This window comes from Sparus aurata, chromosome 24, assembly GCF_900880675.1.
Source record: "Sparus aurata chromosome 24, fSpaAur1.1, whole genome shotgun sequence".
NCBI classification, from domain to species: Eukaryota; Metazoa; Chordata; class Actinopteri; order Spariformes; family Sparidae; genus Sparus; species Sparus aurata.
The window spans coordinates 21,299,968-21,318,550 of NC_044210.1; the positions used below are offsets into that span (position 1 = coordinate 21,299,968).

At 46.0% G+C, this 18,583-nt stretch overlaps 2 protein-coding genes across 2 annotated transcripts in view; both read left to right on the forward strand.

The window, feature by feature from the left end:
* The window catches only part of cdk15 (cyclin-dependent kinase 15), a 14,313-nt gene extending 3,671 nt beyond the window's left edge, over window positions 1–10,642 (forward strand). The window contains exons 4-16 of the mRNA XM_030409079.1: window positions 1,388–1,639; window positions 3,682–3,828; window positions 5,318–5,412; window positions 5,489–5,568; window positions 5,852–5,946; window positions 7,117–7,179; window positions 7,320–7,443; window positions 7,681–7,801; window positions 7,871–7,964; window positions 8,060–8,123; window positions 8,844–8,892; window positions 9,155–9,297; window positions 9,427–10,642. Of these exons, the coding sequence (XP_030264939.1) occupies window positions 1,388–1,639; window positions 3,682–3,828; window positions 5,318–5,412; window positions 5,489–5,568; window positions 5,852–5,946; window positions 7,117–7,179; window positions 7,320–7,443; window positions 7,681–7,801; window positions 7,871–7,964; window positions 8,060–8,123; window positions 8,844–8,892; window positions 9,155–9,297; window positions 9,427–9,539 (1,440 nt within the window). The 3' untranslated portion in view covers window positions 9,540–10,642. The remainder of the gene's footprint in view (window positions 1–1,387; window positions 1,640–3,681; window positions 3,829–5,317; window positions 5,413–5,488; window positions 5,569–5,851; window positions 5,947–7,116; window positions 7,180–7,319; window positions 7,444–7,680; window positions 7,802–7,870; window positions 7,965–8,059; window positions 8,124–8,843; window positions 8,893–9,154; window positions 9,298–9,426) is intronic.
* A 3,630-nt stretch (window positions 10,643–14,272) lies between these two features.
* Window positions 14,273–16,783, forward strand: LOC115576639 (frizzled-7-like). Its single transcript, XM_030409205.1, is given in 2 exon segments — window positions 14,273–15,588; window positions 15,590–16,783. Coding segments are annotated over 2 exon segments (1,653 nt in total). The 5' UTR covers window positions 14,273–14,565; the 3' UTR covers window positions 16,220–16,783.
* Window positions 16,784–18,583: the final 1,800 nt, after the last annotated feature.

Here is an 18,583-nt window from a genome sequence, read left to right on the forward strand (position 1 = left end):
CAGTCTGATGTTGTCAGCTGACAGAAAAGTAAGAACTTAAAGTTTTAAAATCAATGTGACGTCATCAAAAACCTGAATTTTGATTCAAAGGAAAAACATTCTTCAGACGTTCTTAGACGTTCTTTAGCTGGGTTAGGGTCGAGCTGTTTGGTGGGTCGTTAAATATTAAAATCCTTGTTGTTTTGGGTCGTCATGAGATTTATCGATCGTAGTAAAACCACAGCGTCGAACATATTGGTTTGTCAGAGATCCTTTAACGTTGTGTTTGTGACGAGGGCTCACTCCGGACAGATCAGAGAAACATGAAGTCCTCTTTACCTGTTTCTTGTTGAATCACTGACAGAGTTTTTTAAATGTGTGCTGAATATTATTTGAATTTGAAATAAAGTCCAGAGGCTGGTGGTAAATATATTATTAAAGAAGTTTATCAGGACAGAAACCAGTCTGTCATGTTTCCTGATCCACAGAGAGTCTGACGAGCCGTCACAGCTGACAGAGAAACATTTCTTCAAACTGTCTCTTTAATCAGCTGCAGACTTCTTGTTTAGCCTCTGATAGCTTAGATTCTGAGGAACTTAAAAGAACTTAAACTCACCTCATGTTTCTGTGAAACATCTGGAGAAGATGTGATGTGAAGTCCTCACAGCAGCTGGAGTGTTTGACAGAGAAGTAATCAGAGTACTTACTGCCCTCCGGTGGTCACGCTCGGTCACCACACGTCCTCCAGCTCAACAGGAAGCTGAGTGTTCGTCTCCGACAGAGCTCAGGACGTCTGAAGATGATGAGAGCGAGGTGAAGCTGCAGGTGGATCCAGACCTCCAGTACCTGAGTCAACAGAACAGATGAAACGTGAAAACTAACCAAAGTGTTAAACAACAAAATAAAAAGTTATTATAAAACGTTGTCATTTTTTACAGTGTATGTCCTGGTTGTCTCTGCTCATTTTCTTGTGTGTCCATGAATCATATTTTTACAGTGTGCCCCTTGTTACAATTCTTACAGTATAAACATAATTTACATTTCTGGTAGTGTATCTATTCTTTTAATTTTTTACGGTGTATTTCTTGGTGATGCAAAGTTACAGTTGTTATTTTTACAGTGTGTCTCCTGGTCATCACTGATTGGTTTAGATACAGTGAGTCATGTGTCATGTGACTCCCTGACAGCACAGCAACTTATTTTAACTGTGTCAGTTGTTGTAATAAATGAACCTTTGACCTTTGTAACCTTTATTTCTTACAGTGGGTCTTCTGTCGGCTCTGTCAGTTCTGCAGGTTCTGACCGTGACCACTAGAGGGCAGCACACACACACACACACACACACACACACACACACACACACACACACACACACACACAGTCATGGGACCCTGTTTGCTCGTCCTGAACATGTGAGTCATATGAGAGAGAGACGAGGAGGAAGAAGAAGAGTAAAGAAGAAGAAAAGATGGAGGACTTATCCCGGTGGGTGAGGGAGGCCGGGTGGTGGGTAAGGAGGTGCTGCTGTGGTGAGGAAGAGGAGGAGGAGGAGAAGGGGAGGAGGGAGGAAGAAGAAGAAGCAGAAGATGAGGAGGAGGTGAAGATGGAGGAGTTCAGCTTCAGAAAGAGCCGGAGTTCAACTTCCCTCCCGCCTGCTGAGGTATTTAACCAACAACCACCAGTACTGATGGAGTAACTGTACTCCTGTCAGAGTAACTGTACTCCTGTCTGAGTAACTGTACTCCTGTCAGAGTAACTGTACTCCTGTCAGACTAACTGTACTCCTGTCAGACTAACTGTACTCCTGTCAGAGTAACTGTACTCCTGTCTGAGTAACTGTACTCCTGTCAGAGTAACTGTACTCCTGTCAGAGCAACTGTACTCCTGTCTGAGTAACTGTACTCCTGTCAGAGTAACTGTACTCCTGTCTGAGTAACTGTACTCCTGTCAGACTAACTGTACTCCTGTCTGAGTAACTGTACTCCTGTCTGAGTAACTGTACTCCTGTCAGACTAACTGTACTCCTGTCAGACTAACTGTACTCCTGTCAGAGTAACTGTACTCCTGTCTGAGTAACTGTACTCCTGTCAGACTAACTGTACTCCTGTCTGAGTAACTGTACTCCTGTCTGAGTAACTGTACTCCTGTCAGACTAACTGTACTCCTGTCTGAGTAACTGTACTCCTGTCAGAGTAACTGTACTCCTGTCAGAGTAACTGTACTCCTGTCTGAGTAACTGTACTCCTGTCTGAGTAACTGTACTCCTGTCAGAGTAACTGTACTCCTGTCAGACTAACTGTACTCCTGTCAGAGTAACTGTACTCCTGTCAGAGTAACTGTACTCCTGTCAGAGCAACTGTACTCCTGTCTGAGTAACTGTACTCCTGTCAGAGTAACTGTACTCCTGTCAGACTAACTGTACTCCTGTCAGACTAACTGTACTCCTGTCTGAGTAACTGTACTCCTGTCAGACTAACTGTACTCCTGTCTGAGTAACTGTACTCCTGTCAGACTAACTGTACTCCTGTCAGAGTAACTGTACTCCTGTCAGAGTAACTGTACTCCTGTCTGAGTAACTGTACTCCTGTCTGAGTAACTGTACTCCTGTCAGACTAACTGTACTCCTGTCTGAGTAACTGTACTCCTGTCTGAGTAACTGTACTCCTGTCAGAGTAACTGTACTCCTGTCAGACTAACTGTACTCCTGTCAGAGTAACTGTACTCCTGTCTGAGTAACTGTACTCCTGTCAGAGTAACTGTACTCCTGTCAGACTAACTGTACTCCTGTCAGACTAACTGTACTCCTGTCAGACTAACTGTACTCCTGTCTGAGTAACTGTCCTCCTGTCAGAGTAACTGTACTCCTGTCTGAGTAACTGTACTCCTGTCAGAGTAACTGTACTCCTGTCAGACTAACTGTACTCCTGTCTGAGTAACTGTACTCCTGTCAGAGTAACTGTACTCCTGTCAGAGTAACTGTACTCCTGTCTGAGTAACTGTACTCCTGTCAGAGTAACTGTACTCCTGTCTGAGTAACTGTACTCCTGTCAGAGTAACTGTACTCCTGTCAGACTAACTGTACTCCTGTCAGAGTAACTGTACTCCTGTCAGAGTAACTGTACTCCTGTCTGAGTAACTGTACTCCTGTCTGAGTAACTGTACTCCTGTCAGAGTAACTGTACTCCTGTCTGAGTAACTGTCCTCCTGTCAGACTAACTGTACTCCTGTCAGACTAACTGTACTCCTGTCTGAGTAACTGTACTCCTGTCTGAGTAACTGTACTCCTGTCAGAGTAACTGTACTCCTGTCTGAGTAACTGTACTCCTGTCAGACTAACTGTACTCCTGTCTGAGTAACTGTACTCCTGTCTGAGTAACTGTACTCCTGTCAGACTAACTGTACTCCTGTCAGACTAACTGTACTCCTGTCTGAGTAACTGTACTCCTGTCTGAGTAACTGTAACTGTTGCTACTTTTAGCAGTGTTGGGTTGACATTGTCATCATGTTCCCTGTTTTTCAGACAATGGTGTTGTTATTTTTTTACAGTGTGTTAACAGGTTATAAATGTGCTGCTGGGACATGTTTTACAAAGGTGTACCTGGTGATGGTAACTTTTTACAGTGTATTTGTAGTAGTCACTTTTTACAGTGTATTTGTAGTCGTCACTTTTTACAGTGTATCCATGATTGTAATCTTTTACAGTGTCCGGGCTCGCCCCCCTCCGGACCCCCGCCTCACTGGTTCCACACCCTGCAGGTCCGGAGGACTCGAGGGCAGCGAGGACGCAGCAACAGCGACCCGCTGGGAGGAAACAACTGCCAGGACCAGAACCAAGACCACCTCACCTGGGTCAGAGAAAGTCATTTTACAGTCTGTTTGTTCTAAACCTGAACCTGAACATGGACTAAACCTGAACCTGAACCTGGACTAAACCTGAACCGGAACCTGGACTAAACCTGAACTTTACCTGGTCCTGAACTAAACCTGAACCTGAACTAAACATGGTCCTGAACTAAACCTGAACCTGAACTAAACCTGAACCTGAACCTGGACTAAACCTGAACTTTACCTGGTCCTGAACTAAACCTGAACAAAACCTGGTCCTGAACTTTACCTGGTCCTGAACTAAACCTGAACAAAACCTGGTCCTGAACTTTACCTGGTCCTGAACTAAACCTGAACCTGAACTAAACCTGAACCTGAACTAAACCTGAACTAAACCTGAACCTGAACTAAACCTGAACCTGAACTAAACCTGAACTAAACCTGAACCTGAACTAAACCTGGTCCTGAACTAAACCTGAACTAAACCTGGTCCTGAACTTTACCTGGTCCTGAACTAAACCTGAACCTGAACTAAACCTGGTCCTGAACTAAACCTGAACTAAACCTGGTCCTGAACTTTACCTGGTCCTGAACTAAACCTGGTCCTGAACTAAACCTGAACTAAACCTGGTCCTGAACTTTACCTGGTCCTGAACTAAACCTGAACCTGAACTAAACCTGAACTAAACCTGGTCCTGAACTTTACCTGGTCCTGAACTAAACCTGAACCTGAACTAAACCTGGTCCTGAACTAAACCTGAACTAAACCTGGTCCTGAACTAAAGCTGAACCTGAACTAAACCTGAACCTGAACTAAACCTGAACCTGAACTAAACCTGAACTAAACCTGAACCTGAACTAAACCTGGTCCTGAACTAAACCTGAACTAAACCTGAACCTGAACTAAACCTGGTCCTGAACTAAACCTGAACCTGAACTAAACCTGGTCCTGAACTAAACCTGAACATGAACTAAACCTGGTCCTGAACTAAACCTGAACATGAACTAAACCTGGTCCTGAACTAAACCTGAACATGAACTAAACCTGGTCCTGAACTAAACCTGAACATGAACTAAACCTGGTCCTGAACTAAACCTGAACATGAACTAAACCTGGTCCTGAACTAAACCTGAACATGAACTAAACCTGAACCTGAACTAAACCTGGTCCTGAACTAAACCTGAACCTGAACTAAACCTGGTCCTGAACTAAACCTGAACATGAACTAAACCTGGTCCTGAACTAAACCTGAACATGAACTAAACCTGAACCTGAACTAAACCTGGTCCTGAACTAAACCTGAACCTGAACTAAACCTGGTCCTGAACTAAACCTGAACCTGAATTAAACCTGGTCCTGACATAAACCTTAACTAAACCTGAACTAAACTTAAACCTGAACTAAACCTGATCCTGGTCCTGAACTAAACCTGATCCTGGTCCTGAACTAAACCTGGTCCTGAACTAAACCTGATCCTGAATATGTGTGACCTGTTGTGTGTCCTCTGCTCAGAAACCAGGTCTTCAGTTCGGAGCGGCCCACTCGTACGTCAGTCTGGAGAAACTTGGCGAGGGAGCGTACGCGTCCGTCTACAAAGGCATCAGCAGGTCAGTGAGACTCCGCCCACTTCAACAGGCTAACGTCGTTAGCATGCTAACTTTAGCTCCTCCCTCTGCTGTCGAGGATCAACGGGCAGCTGGTGGCGCTGAAGGTGATTCGGATGAAGACGGAGGAGGGCGTCCCGTTCACCGCCATCAGAGAGGGTGACCTCACACACACACACACACAGAGACACAGACACACACAGAGAAACACACACGCACACACACAGAGAAACACACACACACACACTATTATTATTAATATTATTTTGTATCTCTTAAAGTTAAAAACATGTTATATGCTGTAAAAATGAAGAACATTTAATATGTAGTAAAAACATTAACAACTGTGTGTGTGTATGTGTGTGTGTTTCTGTGTGTTTCTGTGTGTGTGTGTTTGTGTGTTTGTGTGTGTGTGTATGTGTGTGTGTTTCTGTGTGTGCAGCCTCTCTACTCAAAGGTCTGAAACACGCCAACATCGTCGTCCTCCACGACATCATCCACACCAGAGACTCTCTGACGTTCGTGTTTGAATACGTGGTGAGAAACATTATTATCGATCTGTAGATCAATCAGTCAGCTGTCAGTCAGCGACGGACTGGGAACAAAAAACGGCTCTGGCATTTTCACCCACCAGCGGCCCACGGAAGGGGGGTGCGCGCGCCCACGCCCACGCGCAGTTTTTAACGCACGTAAAGAACAGGCACTTTTGATAGCCCCGGTGATAGAAAACGTAAATTCCCAAGCTATAAACAACTACACCCCAATACATAAAACACATGAATAAATCATCAGAGCAGCTGCTCCATAATACAAACGTGTCTTACCGTCACGCAGTCATCCATGTCTACCTCTTCATCCTCCTCTTGCTCATATTCCTCACTGTCCCGTCTTTCTCCCTGGTGTGCTGGTGCTAACAGTGTTAGCGCTAGTGCTAGCTGAAGCTGCACTTGATTTTAAAAACAAATCAGTCGGTTTGCAGCATTTTTCACCGTCAGCCTACAGTGCTCTCTGAGATTTCTCTCTTTTTCTCTGCTCCACCTTGTGTCGCTTGATACCTCGCTTCATTTTTTTGCTATCTTAAACTCAGTCAACTTCCAACTACCAACCTCCAACAACCACACTCAGACGGTCCACTCGAGTCAGTCTTGAAATTCCCAGAAGGCATTGCTTCATATAAACTTTTGCAAACAACTATTCAAATAAAAAATGCAGGTAGATTTGTTTTATTTCAAACCATGCACGTTTTTGAACATCTGAATAAGACATTTCGCTACAAAACAATGCAGAGTGATATAAAAGTTTGTGACTGTAGAAGGTAACCATGACTGTGATATAGAGACTCGTATATGGCATAGAAATATTGATTAGCTTAGATGTAAGTTAAAATATTGTATGAAGAGAAATTTGGTTTCCCTTTGGCTGGAAAAACAATATTACCGCTCGAGACAGCCTGGAGAAACGAACTTGGGACCGCTCTGTGATTTGTCGGCCGGCCCCAATGGCCCATGAGAGTTGATGGCCATTTATTCATTTGCGGCCGCCTTTTGACGCAGCCGCTATTTATTTATTTGTTTGTTTGTTTGTTTGTTTGTTTGTGATGCGGCCGCAGTGGCATTTGCCCACATTGCCCAATGGCCAGTCCGTCCCTGGCTGTCAGTCAGCTGATTGATGACACTCTGACACCTGGTTCTTCTTCTTGTGTTGCAGCAGACAGATCTGGCCCAGTACATGATCCAGCACCCTGGAGGACTGCACTCACATAACGTCCGGGTCCGTTCACACCTGACGTGACGTCACATCAGCACATGTCAATGTATCAGCATGTACAGATGTTTATGTTCGGCTGTTGTTGTTGTTTTATTGACTCTGTTGTTGTTGTTGTTGGTCGTTGCGGTCGTTGCGGTCTCCAGGTCTTCATGTTCCAGCTGCTGCGGGCTCTCTGTTACATCCACAGCCGGAGGATCCTCCACAGAGACCTGAAGCCTCAGAACCTGCTCATCAGCTACCTGGGAGAACTCAAGATGGCCGACTTTGGTGAGAGAGGCCGAACACAGAGCTCCGCCCACAGGCCGCCATCTTATCGATCTCCTCCCATCAATAGAAACAGAGAGACCTGATGGATGCCCTGCTGTGTTCACTGAAGCTAAGCTAATGCTAATCAGCAGCAGACTCAGGGTTTCATGTTGAAGTGGTTAAACTGAAGTCAGTGTGCTGCCTCTGACCGTCTGTCGGTTCTGACTGGACCTCTGTGTCTTCTGGCTCTGGGTTCAGGTCTGGCTCGCTCCAAGTCCATCCCCAGTCAGACCTTCTCCTCTGAGGTGGTGACGCTGTGGTACCGCCCCCCCGACGTGCTGCTGGGGTCCACAGATTACTCCACGGCTCTGGACATGTGGTGAGTACGAGGTCGAGGACAGAACCCTGCGAGGAGGCGTTTAAATAAAGTTCTGTGTGTTTGAATCAGGGGGGCTGGCTGCATCTTCATAGAGATGCTGCAGGGGGCGCCGGCGTTCCCCGGAGACACCGACGTGTTCCAACAACTCCAGAAGATCTGGACGGTGAGGAAGACGACGTCTTTATTCAAACTCCTCAAACTTTATTGACCAGTCGTCATGAACGTGTGAGAGCTGACCGCAGTCATGTGACCCTGCAGGTTCTGGGCGTCCCGTCTGAACTCAGCTGGCCTGGAGTCAGCCAGCTGCCCAACTACAGACCAGGTCGGTTCACTTCCTGTCCCAGCAGCCAATCACAAGACAGCGCTGAGGAGACAGGAAGTGATGATGAAACAGAAACTTTTAAATGTTTCAGCTGCTCAAAAATTCACATTAATATGCTCCATCTAATCAATCGATTGATTGACGATTGATCAGTTGACAGTCAGTGTGGTTCTGACAGCGTCCAGCAGGAGGCGACATCACTCTATAAATCTGCAGCAGAGTCACTGAAGCGCTTCTGTTCATCATCACTGTTATTAAACCAAAGACCAACAGAAGAATCAATAATATGAAAATAACAATTATTTAAAAAACAGGAGGAAGTTCTGACATCAGTCACAACAAGAAGAACAATACAAGTGAAAATAAACTTTATTAACCTAAAATATATAAAAAAAAACATCTCTAAAGATATTAAGAAGTCAAAGATTATATTTCACCTGATATTGTTGCACATAATGTAACTGTTGAACGAATCAATGTTTCTATTGCATGAAAATATTGATTAAGACAAAATGATTCACATGAAATTACAGATGAAACAAATAAATGACAGCAGATGATCAGTTTGTTGTTTGTGTCATCATTCACGTCTCTGATGATCCCGTGTGGATCCCTGTGATTAGCGTGTTAGCATTCTAACATGCTAATCATCAGAGCGATGCGATTCATCCTGAAGGGAACAGGAACATTTTCAACACATCTGTTTGTTTCTGTCCACAGAGCGCTTCGTTCACTCTGAGCCCAAACAGTTCAGGACCGTCTGGAAGAGGTGAGGAAGACAAGAACTGTCTACTGAGGCTAAATCTTTAGCATGGAGGCTAACAGGACTCAACATGATCAATGCTTAAGCATTAGCACAGTGTCGTGTTCTACATTGTTACCACAAGATCCAATAACCATCAAAATAATGAATATAAATCAATGCTAATTTATTAGAATTTAAAAATGTCAGCATGTTAGCATGAAGCCTACTGTGGTGCTCTGGTCCTCCAGTAGTCCCCCATCAGTCTGTCTGTGTTGATGTGGATCAGGTTGAGTCAGCTGCCCTACAAGACCGAGGACCTGGTCCAGAAGATGTTGAAGGGGGTCCCTGCAGACCGGATCTCAGCACAGGACTCCCTGCAGCACCCGTACTTCAGCACGCTGCCTCCTCCCATCATGCACATCAGAGACAGTAAGAACTCACATGCTCACATGCTAACAGGGCGGCATGCTAACAGAGACGCTTCTACACGTCCTGTGTACCATATTTGGGATGTGAGGTCCTCCAAACAGTCTTCTTCTTCTTCTTCTCTGTTATTAGCGGTGTCCATTTTCAAGGTGCCAGGTGTTCGTCTGGAGACGGAAGTCCGAGACGTCTTCAACCCCAGACGGAGAGTCAAACACTCGCTGCTGCCCAGCACCAAGTGCTGGTGAGCAAACGCTTAAACAACCGACATCAGGCCACCTTCAGCCTGACGAGACAACTGAAGGGGCGAAGAAACCCACGAACCGACTTCCTTCAGCCTGACGAGTCCACTGGACTTTTGTCCAATTAAAGGGCAGATAGCCTGCTAGCCTGAAGCTAAAGTGTGAAGCTTAAGATTTTGTATCTTTTTGAGCTTCTTGCCTTCATTTTCGTCGGACGCCGTGTCAGCACATCTGGATGCAGCTGTAAGGAAACACAATCATCTCTTTGTTTCAAAGTTCGTTCTCATTTCACAAATTTGCTTAATTTCGCGTCCGTCCGTCTTTTTGTTTGTTTGTTTGAATTTATTCCTTCAGAAACTTCTGATGAATGAGTTTGTGCGACTTCAGAAACAAGAACAGAAAAACTTCTTGAAAACAAAGCGGTCGAGTTGTTTTGACAAAGTTCATGAATAATGGATCAATCAGTGCGTGTTTTGATTGACGGGTGGTTTTGATTGATCGGCGAGATAAAAGGTGTTTGTGAATATTTAACTGTGTTTGTTTTCTGATCGCGTTTGATTGACACGAGAACAAATATCATCATAAATAAATCACGACGCTCAGCAGCCTTTGATATTCGGCCCGCAGAGTCGCAGCAGCACGACTGATGTTCGCTCAGCAGACCGTCGCTAACATAAAGAAAAGACGGTTATATAGAATTATTCTGCTCTGCGAAGCTAAAACTTCACTTTTACGACGAAAACATAGAATTTTCATGAAAACTGCGGCCAATCACAGGTCACGGAGCTAGCCTACAGAATGATGGCTGCCAGCTAGCGTTAGCTAAAGCTGTGCAGTTTGTTATAAGCAGAAGCCTCCTGCTGATGCTAACGAGCCTAGCAGCGTAGCATTAGCTGCCATGTTGTTAAAGATCCAATTAAATATAATTAATGTGATTTCTTGATTAATTAGAAGATGAAGTGTAAACAATCACAATGATAAATGATGTGTTTGTGTAAATATTGACTGTTGTTTGTTTTTAATGCTGTTGGTTGAAGTTTGATAGATGTGATACATTTATCATCATCTTCAGAATTAATATCATTAAAAGCTGAATGAATAAAAATGAACCACGTCTGTCTGTGCAGCTCCACACACACACACACACACACGCACACACGCACGCACTCACGCACACAAACACACACGCACGCACGCATGCACACAAACACACACGCACGCACACATGCACACAAACACACACACATGCAAGCACACACACACACACGCACACACGCACACAAACACAGACACACACACACACACACGCACACACACACACACACACACACACACACACACGCACGCACGCACACAAACACACACGCACGCACACACGCACGCACACACAAACACACACACACAGTGATGACCTGTCACTGACCTCCACAGGGATTCTGGGAAGTGAAGTGTGGTGAAGGCATTTGTGTTTGTGTGTTCACTGATCAGCTGATCAGACACCAGAACCACCAGCTGAGTGCTTCCATGTGTTGGTTCCGTCATGTGAGCTTCATTTAAACCGACGGACCGAGTGGGTGGTAACACCTCAGCTGACACCGGCGCCGTCACTGAGCCCAAATGTAATAAACTCTGATTGAATGAGTCTGATGAGATCCACATGATGTTTACTGCTCGCACTCAGAACCACCGTCTGCCTCAAACTGCTGTCGCTTCACTTACAGTGCACGAAGGTCTAGTCTGTGACCAGAACCATGAACAGAACCATTATGAGAATCTTTATAACAAGGTTTATTAAGTATGTAATGTGGTATTGAGGCAGAACTTGGTCAAAACATCCAGTGGTGCCGGTTGTACTGGATCAGAGTCTTAACTGGTGTTTTAAGGGTTAAAACTTCCTCCTGGCCCGGTTTGAGCTGGACCCGCCCCCTCAGGAGCCCCTCTTTGTCCTCTTTCTACCCTCTCTTCTTCTTCTTCTTCTTCTTCTCCATCTTCTTCTTCTGTGCTCTGGTCTGTGGGCGGAGCTCCTTTGTCCCTTCCGTCCCAGAGTGCATCTGGGCCCCTCCAGGCGGCTTGTCATGTTAATGTGTATGAATGTGATGTTAATAGGATGTTAATATCCCCCCCCCCCCGTCACATCGGACTCTCCTGGGCCCCCTTCACATGCTGGCTTTTCATCCTTTTCAGGGTGTCGTTCCCTTTTAAAGACATTATTTTCAGAGGCCAGTTGGACCCGACAGAGTGGACAGGCAGAGGGGGAGTCAGGTGAGCGAATCCAACGAACCCTGTGAGGAGTTTTCAGTCGGTTGCGTCAGATCTGATCTGGGATCTGCAGACGAGTCGTTCTGAAAACATGAAGTCACAGAAGAAGACGATCACAGGAAACCACAGAACCTCTGAGGTCGTCACAATAAAGTCAAACAGGTCCAGATATTCAGACGGCGGCTCGTCCTGAACCAGCTGATACACACGACAGACACAAACCCGTCTGCAGGGTTGTTCTGAGTCTTTCTGGTTGTTTTGTCTCTTGTGGTTGTTTTGTCTCTTGTGGTTGTTTTTAGTCTCTTTGTGATTGTTTTGTCTCTCTGTGGAATAGTTTTTGCTGTATTTGCTAATTCAGCATCTTTCCTTAGTGCAAACTCAAATATGGACAAAAATAGCCCACATCCATCCTCATTCATAGCACTGTATGCGTTGTGGTCACCTCTAAAGGGCAGTTGGTTCACAGCAATGAACTCCAGAACATCAATAATTGCAGACGGATAATATCTGTTGCACTGCAGTTGATCAGTGTTAATTACTGTTGAGATTTCCTTACTTGTGTGAATCCGTCTTTCCTTGTCCCTCCACATGGCCCCACAAGTCAGGTGCTCTTTGGATGCAGAATGCCTGTTTAGTCCCTTTCCATTTTCCATTGCATGCTTCCAGTCGTGGAAACCAGTTACACTGAAAGTTTGATAACTGTGTCTGGGTCCCTGAAACATTCTGCATGGGTAGCAGTATGCAGCATCTGCTTGAACTGAGTGCTCCAGCCAGGGAAAGCTTCCAAACCAGGAACTGCAGAATGACCTTTTTTTCCGCAAAGGTGCGAAGGAAAGGTCCGCATGAGTGGTCTTTGGGCCTCCTCCGTGCCCAGGTCAGTAGGCTGCAATGGCCTGTTGCTGTTCCTCGCAGCTGTAATGTTACTGTGAACCTCTGTGTTGTTGTTGTTGTTGTTGTTGTTGTTGTCGACGTCGTCACTCACGTTTCTTCCATGCAGATGAGTTACACTGCTCGGTGCTGCTCCTTGTGCTCCCTAGCTGCTGTAGCTACCTCTCCTAGCATGAATGTTTACTCCAGTGTTACTGTTGACTTCAGTGCTTACATTTCCAGTAGAAGTGAATATCGCTGCTTCCTGCTCGCTCCCGTTCGGATCGTAACTTCTTGTCCGCGTATTTTTTGGGAAAAAAATACAGATATCCATATCGAACACCACAGTTAACTAGCGACTCTTTGAGCAACTGCGACCATGAACGTCAAGTACTAACAGCGCTACCCTCTCATGAGTATGACTCAGTGACCCACCCCCCCACCACCTGTAATTGGCCAGCACGTTGCCTTTGTTCGTTGGTTGGATTGGTTGAATTGTATGATCGACAAACTGAGATAGGAATAATGGAGTGTTGGCCACTCCGAGGTAAAAAACAGCCCAGGGCGGGCACTGCCCACCAATGCCTGCCCATGCCGCCTGGACTGGTCTCTTTGTTGTTGTTTTGTCTCTTTGCGGTTGTTTTGTGTTTCTTTGTTGTTGTTTTGTCTCTTTGAGGTTGTTTTGTCTATCTTTGTTGTTGTTTTGTCTCTTTTCGGTTGTTTTGTGTTTCTTTGTTGTTGTTAGGTCTCTATGGAGTTGTTTTGTCTCTTTGTGGTTGTTTTGAAGCCTCTTTGTGGTTGTTTTGTGTTTCTTTGTTGTTGTTCTGTCTCGTTATGGTTGTTTTGTCTCTTTGTTGTTTTGTGTCTCTTTGTTGTTTTGTCTCTTTGTGGTTGTTTTGTGTCTCTTTGTGGTTGTTTTGTGTTTCTTTGTTGTTTTGTGTCTCTTTGTGGTTACTGACAGAAAACGCTGCTCCCTTCCTCATCTGTGATGATGAAGGTGTGATAAGAGCTCCTGACCTCCCGGCTGTTGTGGATCTGCTCCTGGATCAGATTTATAATCAGTGAGGAGTCACCAGCTGATGGAGACGAGACAGAACAACAAGTTCATCATCAACACAAAGTTCCTCTTAAGCTCTGGGACTGGTGGACACCAGGGTTCATTCTCTTCTTCACGTTTTAATTTAATTTCTGCTGTACAGCTGAATGTGACAAATAAACCTTTGAATCTTGTTCACTGTGTTGTGTATGCTCAAAGTGTAATACCTGACATACTTAGCAGTAACTCACAGGAGTACTTTATCTCAGCTGAACATGAACATGAATTGTACCATGAGGAATATTGACTGTGCAACGCCCCACCCCTTTAACCTCCCCCAACCAATCAGCAGTGACACAAGTGAGGAAACAGAACGTTTGATTGGAGGAGCAGAGCGGGTTTCAAGGCGCCCCTCCTGTGAGGCAGGAGGAGGAGGAGGAGGTGGATAACTGGGAGGGACGCCTCGAAACTGGCTGGCAGAGAGGCTGTGACTGAGAGGAGTCTTTGAGAAGACAGAGAGAGAGACAGAAAGAGAGAGAGAGACAGAAAGAGAGAGAGAGAGAGACAGAGAGAGAGAGAGAGAGAGTGCAGCAGAGTTTTGTTGGATCTTCCTCCTGCAGCTCGTCATGAGTGTCAGTGTGTTTGCGGCTGCAGTCGGACGTCAGAGTTCATCTGTTGCTGTTTTAAAGGTGAAACCTTCAGATTTACTTGTCTAAATGCATCAGAACTGAACTGAAGAACCAGGTTTTCACCACTTTGTGGCGGTTGTGGAATAATGAAGGGAGGCAGCTGCTGACACTTTTTACTCAAGATTAAAAGGATTGTAGTTTGAGTTTTTGGAAACTCCTCTTCTCTCTCTGTTTCCTCATCATGGCGCCAGGCAGCAGCTGGATAATGGGCTGCTCTCTGGTTCTGACGCTGCTGCTCCGGTCCTGCAGCGCTCAGTACGAGAAGGGGATTTCCATCCCGGATCACGGCTTCTGCCAGACCATCTCCATCCCTCTCTGCACAGATATCGCCTACAACCAGACCATCATGCCCAACCTGCTGGGGCACACCAATCAGGAGGACGCCGGGCTAGAGGTCCACCAGTTTTACCCACTGGTGAAAGTCCAGTGCTCTGTGGACCTGAAGTTTTTCCTGTGCTCCATGTATGCACCGGTGTGCACGGTGTTGGAGCAGGCCATCCCACCCTGCCGGTCGCTGTGCGAGCGTGCACGGCAGGGCTGCGAGGCACTCATGAATAAATTTGGGTTCCAGTGGCCAGAGAGGCTGCGCTGTGAGAACTTCCCGGTCCACGGTGCAGGAGAGATCTGTGTGGGTCAGAACACCACCGACAAAGACGGCCCCGCATCCGACCCGACCCCCAACCTCCCTGAACTCGTGACCCAGCCCCCGTACGTCTGGACCAACCAGCCTTTTTCCTGCCCCCTGCAGCTCAGGGTGCCCCCCTACCTCGGCTACCACTTCCTGGGAGCGAAGGACTGTGGCGCCCCCTGTGAGGTCTCCAAGCCCAACGGACTGATGTACTTCCTGGAGGAGGAGTTAAGGTTTGGCCGGCTCTGGGTTGGTATCTGGTCGGTTCTGTGCTGCATGAGCACCCTCTTCACCGTGCTCACTTACCTGGTGGATATGAGGCGGTTTCGATACCCAGAGCGGCCGATCATCTTCCTGTCAGGGTGCTACTTCATGGTGGCGGTGGCCTACGTCGCCGGCTTCCTGCTGGAGGACAGAGTGGTGTGTATCGATAAGTTCGGTGTGGACGGCTACAAGATGGTGGCCCAGGGCACCAAGAAAGAGGGCTGCACCATCCTCTTCATGGTCCTCTACTTCTTTGGCATGGCCAGCTCCATCTGGTGGGTGATCCTGTCCCTCACCTGGTTCCTGTCAGCCTGGGATGAAATGGGGTCACGAGGCCATCGAGGCCAACTCGCAGTACTTCCACCTGGCGGCCTGGGCGGTGCCGGCAGTTAAAACCATCACCATCCTGGCGCTGGGGCAGGTGGACGGCGACCTGCTCACTGGCGTCTGCTACGTGGGGATCTACAACGTAATTGCCCTGAGGGGCTTCGTCCTGGCACCGCTGTTCGTCTACCTCTTCATCGGCACTTCCTTCTTGCTGGCGGGCTTCGTGTCACTCTTCCGCATTCGCACCATCATGAAGCAGGACGGCACCAAGACGGAGAAGCTTGAGAAGCTGATGGTGCGGATCGGTGTGTTCAGCGTGCTGTACACGGTGCCCGCCACCATCGTCCTCGCCTGCTACTTCTACGAGCAGGCGTTCCGGCCACAGTGGGAGAGGACGTGGCAAATGCAGACGTGCAAACGCTTTGCTGTGCCGTGCCCGGCCGGAAACTTTGCGCCGCTGATGCCGGACTTCACCGTGTTCATGATCAAGTACCTGATGACCATGATCGTGGGGATCACCTCCGGCTTCTGGATCTGGTCGGGGAAGACGCTGCAGTCTTGGCGCAGGTTTTATAACAGACTCAGCAACAACAACCAGGGAGAGACGACGGTGTAGCGCCGGACTTTTACTGCTCGACTCCTAGAAGTAAACTCTGTGTTCCACTGAGCCTGGATGGATCAGAACATTCCTCTCAAACAGAACAGTCTGCCCCAAATTCTTTTTACACTTGTAGCTCTTCAATTGATGAGTCAGACTGATCGTCTGACTCATCATCAGGGCTGATATTCCGCATTTCTCAGATGATCAATATTAATGATTTTCTGCCAGATGGGAGATAAATTAAACACATGAACTACTAAATACTGCTCAAATATCAGTTTTCAGTCTGTTATTAGATGATTATTATTTCTAACAATCAATATCGGTCCTGAAAAAATATCAGTGGACCTGGAATTACCTTCAGAGCTGAAGCAGAGAGACGACAGGAAGTTGAGACGCTGCTGGGGTTTAGGGGTTTGAAGCGGTCACATAATTTAATCATGTTCATCTCCTGTTTACAGAATGTATCAACAACAAGACAATAATCAACGAGGACGATAAAGATCAGCTGCAGTAAGTTTGTCATTACATCTGTCAGAGCTGGATTAGTTTATTTAAGAACGGACTGCATGAATTAATAAGATTGATAAAGATGGTAAAACCCGGGAACCAGACTGAACTCCACCAGATCTGGAGTTTTATCTGGAGTTGATCAAACTGTCACAGACACTAAATCAATCTGAATCCACCTGATTCATTTCATCCATCTGTTAATTCAAAGATTTAAAGAAGGCTAATCAGGATCAGTTACTGAGATCTGTTTACTGTAATCCTGCTGACTAACAAACAAACAAACACAGGTGAAACCCCCCGCTGTGGGTAAATGTTGTGTTGTTGTTGTTGTTGTTGTTGTTGTTGTTGTCTCCCAGCAGCCGTCCTCTCTCAGGTTGGACCTCCTGGTTCTGTCTCAGGACTGTTTCCAGGATCAATGACCTTGAACCCGTCTGATGGAGCGTTACAGTTGTGTGTTGTGTCGGGGCCACTTCCTGTCTTTGTGGTTCTGACCCGTTTGTTCCTGATTTAAAGTGTCTCTTCTCCTATAGAACATCTGTATATACTTTGTAAATAATGTCTTTATGTGAAGTTCATCGTCTGAATGATATTGTTGTCTCTTTTGTTTCCCGCGATGCTTCTTGTACAGTTTTTTCAGAATAAAACGTTGAAGTTTTTAAAGAGTTCTGTCTGCAGCCAACACTGGTGTCTCTACTGGACCTGGTTCATGACCGCTGAGTGTTATAGGAGGTTTGTTGTAGGCGCCAGATTCCTCCTGAAATCTGATCCCATTTCTTTTTCCTTTTGTCCCAGCTGAAAGCCTCGCTGGGCCTCAGAGACTGAAACCAGAGCGCTCTGACCTCCTTACAGGGAAATCCAGAAAACAGTTTCATCTTCTTCATCAACTCTTTTCACGTCAGAACTACTTTTCAATCAGAGAAGCGAACATGAAACACATACTGATCCGTTCACCTCCTGAGGAAACCGTTAGCTCATCATAGATCCACTGAGAGACACATTCAGAACTCCACTGAGATTCTTCATGCTTTAAGTTTCCTTCAGTGTCACAGAGATCCAATCACAGTCGTCTGTTAATCCACCAGTTCACTGCTAACAGGAAGTGCCAACAGCTGATTCTGCTGATATTAATGGAGATTATCTGACTACAAGTGAGCAAATAATAACTTCTCTGTCTCTGATGTCCTTCAAATATAAGACAGCACAGTTCAGAACTCCTCTGAGAATCTTCAGTCTCAAAGTAATCTATTACATGTGTGAGCACCGTGCAGACAGGAGCCGTTACAGGTAAATGATGTAATTGATGTAATTGTTCCTGTGGCGCCCTCTGGTGGTGGAATCATGAACTGTACTGATTCAAATGTCCGTGAATGCTCATGAGGAACAAATTCAGCTGAGTTAGATGATGCATCAATATATAATCATTATTTATCAGAAAAGATCTTCAGAAACACTAAAACCAAAAGTCAAACAGTCACACTGACAGTCACATTCTGTTGGAGGAAGCAAACTGTAAACCTGCTGCAGCTGCTCCAACATCGTTTGAAAGAGAGACTGTAGGTAAAGATATTAAAAAGTACCTGATCAGCACTGAGCAGGTGCAGCTGTCAACAGAGACGATACAGAAGTGAGATGTCTCACTCCTGAGCACCTTCTGCCATCACATACCGAATAAACCATGTGTCTAAATATGAGTTTTAATTGATTAAAACTTACCGTATTTCCATCCGGCTGACTCAGTTTAAGTGTACAGTCAGGCCAATGTTTAGATTCTTTAACTCACAAACAAACATGTACAGACCCTGCTGAAAACAACAGCATAGACCAGCACAAAAACACAACATGCTGGTCTTGATGGTTACCAGTCAG